Source organism: Wyeomyia smithii, chromosome 2, assembly GCF_029784165.1.
Source record: "Wyeomyia smithii strain HCP4-BCI-WySm-NY-G18 chromosome 2, ASM2978416v1, whole genome shotgun sequence".
NCBI classification, from domain to species: Eukaryota; Metazoa; Arthropoda; class Insecta; order Diptera; family Culicidae; genus Wyeomyia; species Wyeomyia smithii.
Window position 1 is genome coordinate 165,625,045 of NC_073695.1, and position 8,054 is coordinate 165,633,098.

Sequence of the window (8,054 nt, forward strand, 5' to 3'; positions counted from 1 at the left end):
TTATCAAAACGCGAGAAACCGCGGAAAACTTTCATGAATGTGTTGTGTAGTGATATTTTTCTCCCATTTTTGTTCATAGTTTCAAACTTCATGGACCAACAAACGTCATGGACCAGAGTTGATCTGCGATAACGCACACATGTATGCAATTTGACAGCAGTGAATCCCCTCTGCTCTCCCAGTAGTTGATATTTCTTTTACTCAATGCCTCCTTCGCTCGATGGTTCCGTATGGTAACTATGCTAGTTGTTTAGTTTCTATGAGCCGATGTTGTTTTCAAATTCCAAGTTCTTCTGACGTGAAAGAGTGAATGGGAGCTCAATTCCCGCAGAAGATGAAGGAAACTGAGGAATCAAAGAATAATGTGCTGACTGATGTTAAAATGTGATAGGCTAGATCGGATTTTGATCATTTTTGTTGGCGAAAATAGACGAAACAACAAACTCTAGGGCAATAATACTGGAAGCTCTACAGTTAGCAAAAAATCTTGCTTCAACATTATCTAACTAAATTTATGATCCAGCAAGAAATCATTTAATAGCAAACGCGAATCACTTGAAAGCCTCTCTTATAAAAAAATATTATCAGATGCTCACAACTCATATTTTTCTCATTTTAATATTTACAAATTTTGAATCTTGTTATCAAAAAATGTTAGATCTATAGTGTAAAAAATCAACGAACATATAAAAATGCCCTCACTTCTCATACTTATTTTTAACTTTTGCTATCAAAGGAAAAGTTACTTTTACATGGTATATTTTTTCTGCAATTTAACTATCTATAACATTGTCGATTACAGTATTTCAATGAAACATGTAATTTTTTAGTAAATTATATTTTACACATGGACATTTTTGAATTATTTTTTCACAATTGTGATTTTAAATGATCAATCAATATCATAGAATAAAATCTCTATCAATATCGAATAAATTCGCAACTATATCGGAAACAATCGGTCGGAAGTAATTCGCGAAGCAACATGTATTGACTCTAGACACCTGTTGCTACTAAAATTGAACAATATCGTGAGTTCAAAATGAGAAAAATAGTGTGCACAGCTTTATGCAATGTATTGTATGAATAACACTGTGCTACAGCGATTTAGAACTTCTGAAGTGACCTAGTGTAGGTTGTAGGTCTTGTTGAGTGTAACATTCGCTCATACTAGAAATTTTCCAAACACCCTCAAAATCTGAAGTTATGGTCAAAATACGGTTTTTTGGACCTCAGTGCATAAAATATTTTTTAACTCAGTCATTTCTCAACCGATTTTCAATATTGAGGCAGTTTTGGAAAGCAGATAAACAGAGCTTTCAAAAAATCTACTGGTTTGTACTAATATCACTAAAACATGTTGAGTTATTTGAGTTTAAATACAATTTTTTAGTTTTTTTCACGCAATTTTTCAATTTAATTTGAAATTTGGCACCTGTTTTTGTGAGAAAGATACTACAAATACACTAAAGTTTTGAAGTTATATTCAATGACGAATCAAACAAAAGTGGTTTTGTGAAAATCGGTGAATATTTGACTGAGTTATATCTTTTTTAAGAAAACCATAATTTTTGGCTTCTATACCACAATTATTTCGCGGGGCTACAAATGGTGAAAAAACACAAGAACTTCTGAAGTGATCTAGTGGAGGTTGTAGGTCTTGTTGAGTGTAACATGCGCTCATACTAGAAATTTCCAAACACCCCCAAAATCTGAAGTTATGGTCAAAATACGGGTTTTTGGACCTCAGGGCATACACTTTTTTTAACTCAGTCATTTCTCAACCGATTTTCAATATTGAGGCAGTTTTGAAAAGAAGATAAACAGAGCTTTCAAAACATTTACAGGTTTGTACTAATATCACTAAAACATGTTGAGTTATTTGAGTTTAAATATAATTTTTTAGACTTTTACATGCTATTTTCCAACATAACTTGAAATTTTTCACCTATTTTTGTAAGAAAGATACTACAAATACAATAAAATTTTGAAATAATATTCAATGACGAATCAAACAAAAGTGGTTTAGTGAAAATCGGTGAATATTTGGCTGAGTTATAGAGTTTTTAAGAAAACCAGATTTTTTGGCATCTAACGCACAATTGTTTCACGGTGCTACAAATGGTAAAAAATGCAAGAGCTTTTGATGTGACCTAGTGTGGGTAATAGCTCTAGTCAAGTGTTAATAGCGCGCATACTGAAAGTTTTTCGAATACCCCTAAAATTTGAAGTTATGATCAAAACCCAGTTCTCAGACCTCACATTGAAAAATTATGTGAAAAAATCTAAAAAAATATATTTAAACTCAAATAACTCAACAGGTTTTAGTGATATTAGTACAAACAGTAGATGTTTTGAAAGCTCTGTTTATCTTCTTTCCAAAACTGCCTCAATATTGAAAATCGGTTGAGAAATGACTTAGTTAAAAAATATTTTATGCACTGAGGTCCAAAAAACCGTATTTTGACCATAACTTCAGATTTTGGGGGTGTTTGGAAAATTTCTAGTATGAGCGAATGTTACACTCAACAAGACCTACAACCTACACTAGGTCACTTCAGAAGTTCTTGCATTTTTTTTTCATTTGTAGCACAGTGTAATTGACGTCTTCGAAAATTTATTCTATGAGTCGATATTTCCTTGAGTCGATGGTCCCTTCGATATCGACTCCTGGAGGATACACTGTAGTTTTCTACGCTCTGTAGTGCAGCCCAGCGTTGAGAACTTTTTATTTGTTTTTATTTTCACACTCATTGTCGCGCGCGTACACAGAAAGCGTGGTGAGCACGAACAAGAGAGAAGCGCTCTCGTTACAGTTCGAAGAGTGTGAGGTGAAATTGGAATTTCTCTTTACCCCACAGAGGATACGGACAACTCTGTCACACGCCAACTTCTTAATTCTGTACCAGAAACCATTTTTCGTATACGAGTTATCCATAGTGATGAAATCTGCCGTTCATATATTTAATTTTACTGAGGATGACACTACAGCAGTTTTAAACATGATACGAACTTCGCACTTTCTTGGTCTAGATGAATTATGAAATATTGACGTTTTGATATGAACAATGCATTTCTTTAACTCTATGTCTACGTGAAATAAATCAAAACCAGTGTAACATAAAAGAGCGAATATGCTTCTTGATAACTTCATTAAATAGTCTTTAATTGATATACCGATCAAACTCATTTGTGCCCGCTGTCAGCCATTAGATAAAAGGTGTCTGAAAAGTGCCGGTGATATGCTATCTAGTTTACACGTACGTTAAGATGTTAGCCCTTGAAACGTGGTGCGATGTCATAGGGTTAAAATTTAGTGTTCTTAAACTAGGCCTTCCTGTGAAACAATCCAAACATGAAGCGTCGTGGTGCAGGAATACGTTTTGTTTCGTCTACTAAGTATTTCGCTTCTTCTTCTATAAACTTGTTGCGATTTTTGACAAGTTTCAAGTTATAGTTTCCTGAAAGAAAATATTTAAATAAATCTTCTTATAAGCGAACTTATACAAAACAATACTTCTAAGATTCTCTAGATTTCCGGCTTCTCCACCATATTGACACGGTAGACACTCTAGCGGAATCGATTTGAAAATTGATTCTAAAGTTGTATGAAAATTTACTGCATCCAAAATTTTTTGTTGTAGGAAAGGTCGCATCAAAAACATAAGTTTATCCATAAATGGAACAACATTCAGAAAATGTAACTGTTTTATCCTTATTGGTAGTGCCTCCTGGGTGTAATAAGTATAGTTTTTCATTACTGAGATTTTCATCTTGGCCATATGACCTAAATGCATTCCTTCCATATCAATAATTATAATGTGCCCTGGGGCGAAGCATTCCTCTTCCATCCAGAGATCTAAGCACATAACTAAACTGAAAGGATATAAACAGTGTTGTGCTTTAAAATGCGAATTGAAATGCTGAGATAAGCTCATACAATTTGGTAGCGTGCAAATACACATAATTCGTAGTATCAGAGTCTATTAACCGGCAGAACGCTATACGATACCCCTCAGGAGATGGTTTAGGTAATACAGCAAACATCCTGCAAGTAAGAACGTTGCATTTAGTGAATACTAAGAAGATCTATATTTATTAGCTTTTTAAATGATATGAGAGAACTAAAATCATATAGGGTATCGAACGTATTCGACAGTTTTTTCCGCAGCAGTCTTATGCCGAAGAAAACCACTGCCGAAGACGTTCGATACCATATTGAAATATGCAAAACGAAATTCTAATCGAATTTTACCTCTGATATAAAAAGGGATAATTTACATATACCTACAGTCGCTCCACAATTATTAGTAGCTTTTACGAAAATACGTCTATTCTTACGAAACTGAACAATTTCATAAGCTGTGATATTTTTATTAAGCCAGTTATAATTTTATTTATTCGATTAAAATAATTTGAATTTTTCGCATGTCACTGAAAATAAGAATCCTTCTCGATGTATTAGGCGAAGTGACCCATAATTGTAATCATGTTACATTTTCAAATCATAAAGCTCATAAAGTTGATTGATGTACTAAGCAAAATGTAAATTAAATAGAAGTTGATGGAAAAAGTATCGTTTTCGTAGCAAACGGCCATCGCACAGTGGGGAATCGCTGGCCATCGACCCAAAAATGCAAATGCAAATTTTCTTTCAATAATATTTTTCCTATAGTTGTATACTATTGAAGTGTATCCAAATTTTTGGAGCATTAGTATGCTAAGCTTTGAAAAGTCATAGAAAAATCAGATTTCATGATATTGCGCCCAAATTTTGAATTTAGGCACTTGAATATTACAGCAAGGAAGGAAAAATATTATGAAACAGCTTACGGAAAAAAATTTAAACCTGATGGCCAGCAATTCCCCACTATGTACTGTGCATCGTCAAGTCAAATGTTTATGGGTGTCGCGGAAGAAAAGGTTGAATCTCGACTCGGTTATTTTTACAAATCACCTGAACATTCAGAACGAACGACGGGTGATTGTGATGTTAGTATAATCCTTTACAATTTCGATATAACAGCAATGTCACATCACATCATACATTGTTTCCTTTTTGATGTCCAATCGTAAGTAACAAACTAGTAGCCTTAAATGCAGATGACTTTAAATCTCTATAAAGTAATATGTATAAGTCCAGAATAATTGAGTCTACATTGAGTTCACAACTGACTGCAAGCTGTCGTGTGTTATAAGATAATGAACGATTAGAAATGGCTTCTTCATTCTTAATTTTTAGTTTGAAACACTGCTGCAGGCCCTGTCTTTAATGCAATTTTATATGATCCCCACAATAATGGTGGTAGCCGTAACAACTTACATGAGAGCAAAAAAATATAATAAAAATGTTTCATTTCAATCTGCTTATCTGCATATTACAATCTGTGACACACATTATGTAATGCTACAATAAAAACTGAAGAACCATAAGCTGGCTTAGTAACATTTGTTTATTTAAATTATAGTAAAAACTGTTTTCAGTATACTTACATAAGATTCATTGCCGTTTGGATTGTCTGTTCATTTATATCTCGACTGAGAAAAAAATCTGTACATCTGGTACGGAACGTGTAGTAATTCTCGATCGTCTTCTTAGCCCCGTCGACATCGTCATAGTTACAGTGCAGAAATTTTTTTACGTCTTTTTCTGCAAATCATCAAGTAAATAAAACAAGGAAACGAGTTGAAATGGAAAAAGTAAAGCTTATATTCACATCATGTAGGTACATTAGTCACGCAAATCTAAGCAAACCTGTAATTTTAGGTAGATGAGGCTGGCTGCTGATCCATTCCATCAGTGTCCCAACGTTGTCTGGTTCGTTACTATTGTTGGCTTGCATACTCTACTGGCTGTTCAAAAATTGCCTGAAATGCGTAACATTCAATAAGCACAATTGTAATGTTATATTGGATTACTCGTCACATTGATCTATTGAAGATTTAAAACCTTGCACTGACACCGACAGCAACGATTTGATTACGATGGGGTTTATCTCTCACGTTGATAACAGCAGAACAGTGTTCATATTACAATCAATCAGAATCAGTATATATGTTTGAATTCGATTAAAACTTGTAAAGCTTGCAGCTCACTTTGCTTCGATAAATGTGCGCGTTTCTCTCTGCGTTCCATACTGACAAACGATCTGTTGTCAACACTGGTTACTATTTAAGCTGTTTAACCACGATTCAGAACATCAACAGCATGGTTGCGAGACGAGATACGTAACATCAAACTTAATCATAAACCGGTATTCAAGAACTTTACATATATCACCAATACGTTTTTTTCTGTAATGTTTGTTAACCGTCTATACCATAATAATTCAAAAGTTTGGAAATTATAGATGTTTTGTTTTGTAGATAATTTGTTTATTCGTTTGTATTGTTTTGTAGCTAATTTTTTTCTTTATAATGCTGCAACATTTTTAGTATATACACTCGTATAACATTGTAGCCAGTGGCGTTATGTTTGTCAATGATTTTAATAAAGTGTATTTTTTATGTCATATATCAGTATATTTTAAAAATGTTTGTATTCTTTTTAATTAAATGAAAGTTTTGGTCAATTTTTTTCAATGAGTTTTTTTCAAGGATTCAGAAACCAGACATGTCCGCACCGAGTGCAAAAATCACGAGGGTTGTGTGCAAAGCCACGACCGCAAGGTTGACGTAGAACTACATAAGGTTGTTTGTTGCATTACTAGTATTGAATATGTTTGAAATTTTGTGCAAAAGAGGAACTGAAGTGCTACCGAATTTTAGTTTGCACTTACAACACTGAACAGGAATGAAACAAACACTATACAACACATACATCAACAGTCAAAGTGCATGCAGATTAAAATAATATTTTACTTTTAATTCCAGCGTAAAACGAAAAAATATAAAATCTTCCATTATTTGTTTGCTGTCCTTCCTGTTGTTCAATTACACATCGAATTTAATGTTGATCGCATCTGTGTGCCCGACCCCGACAGAGGAGATTAAGCCACTTTTCTGATAACACAGTTGAAAGCTGTTTTTACACTGAAAATTTGACGACCCAAAACCAGCATTCCAAAACTTTTGTGTGTGTACCGGCTCATGTACCTACTACACGGAAAAGTTCAAACTTACATCAACCGACCACTCAAAACGCACATTAAATGCTCTGGCTTTGCACAACAAATGTGTCAAAAGGATAACGCAACAGTTGCGTAATGAATACATTGACAGAGATCGAAATCAGAATATGTAGAGTAGTGAGGGGCAAAAGTACGCACGGGGTAAAAGTGAGCATTAGCCTTTTCGAAGCATACGAGCAAAATGAACTGGTAACATTGTATGAATTTGCAGTATTATAATTTCAGTTCACACATGTAAACACATAAGATTCCGTTTACATGGGGCGATGCTATGATAAAAGTTGTGTTTTGAGCTGTTTTGATCTAATTTTCTTAGTTTTGAGAACTATGGTTGACCCATTCGGAAACTACAGAAACTCGAAAACAATAAAGCCCAAAAAACTCTTGTATAATTGTGGTTTGTAGGGTGAATTTGTTTTGCCGGAAATATTTTGATGTTTGTCATAAAACTCAAACCAGCTGGAAAACTCATTGTGGGGTAAAAGTACGCATAAGCCGCGGGGCAAAAGTACGCACTAAGTGCCATTAACCGTAATGAAAAAAATGAGAAAATCACAGGAAGGTTGTATGCAAAGCCACGACCGCAAGGTTGAAGTAGAAAACTTTTACAAGAAATATAACCCGGCTGCTTGCATGTCAGTCATTTTTTCTAGTAATTAAACGTTGACCGTTCATTGGCAGTATTGTAATTTCTCTTTGTTTGATATTTTGAATGAAATTTATTGAATATTTTTAAAATTTTGCGCAAATGAGAAGTTGAAGTGCTGCCGAATTGGGATATGCACATTTACTTCGACATCATTTAACGGGACCGGAACAAAGGCTACGGTTATGCAGAACGCGAATGAAGGTGCGATGCGATTCGCCTCACCGTGGTGAAATGTACAGCTCTTTTTACGGCGAAGTAGCGCTATACATTTCAAC

General features: G+C 34.3%; 1 protein-coding gene across 1 annotated transcript; it reads right to left on the bottom strand.

The window, feature by feature from the left end:
• Positions 1-3,005: 3,005 nt before the first annotated feature.
• LOC129720668 (alpha-tocopherol transfer protein-like) lies at positions 3,006-6,189 on the bottom strand. The gene is made up of 6 exons (XM_055672195.1): positions 5,927-6,189; positions 5,756-5,868; positions 5,494-5,650; positions 3,941-4,048; positions 3,518-3,876; positions 3,006-3,461 (listed from the first exon to the last, which is right to left on the bottom strand). The coding sequence occupies exons 2-6, from the start codon at positions 5,841-5,843 to the stop codon at positions 3,328-3,330; spliced, it is 846 nt and encodes a 281-aa protein (XP_055528170.1). The 5' UTR covers positions 5,844-5,868; positions 5,927-6,189; the 3' UTR covers positions 3,006-3,327.
• Between the last annotated feature and the right edge of the window lie 1,865 nt (positions 6,190-8,054).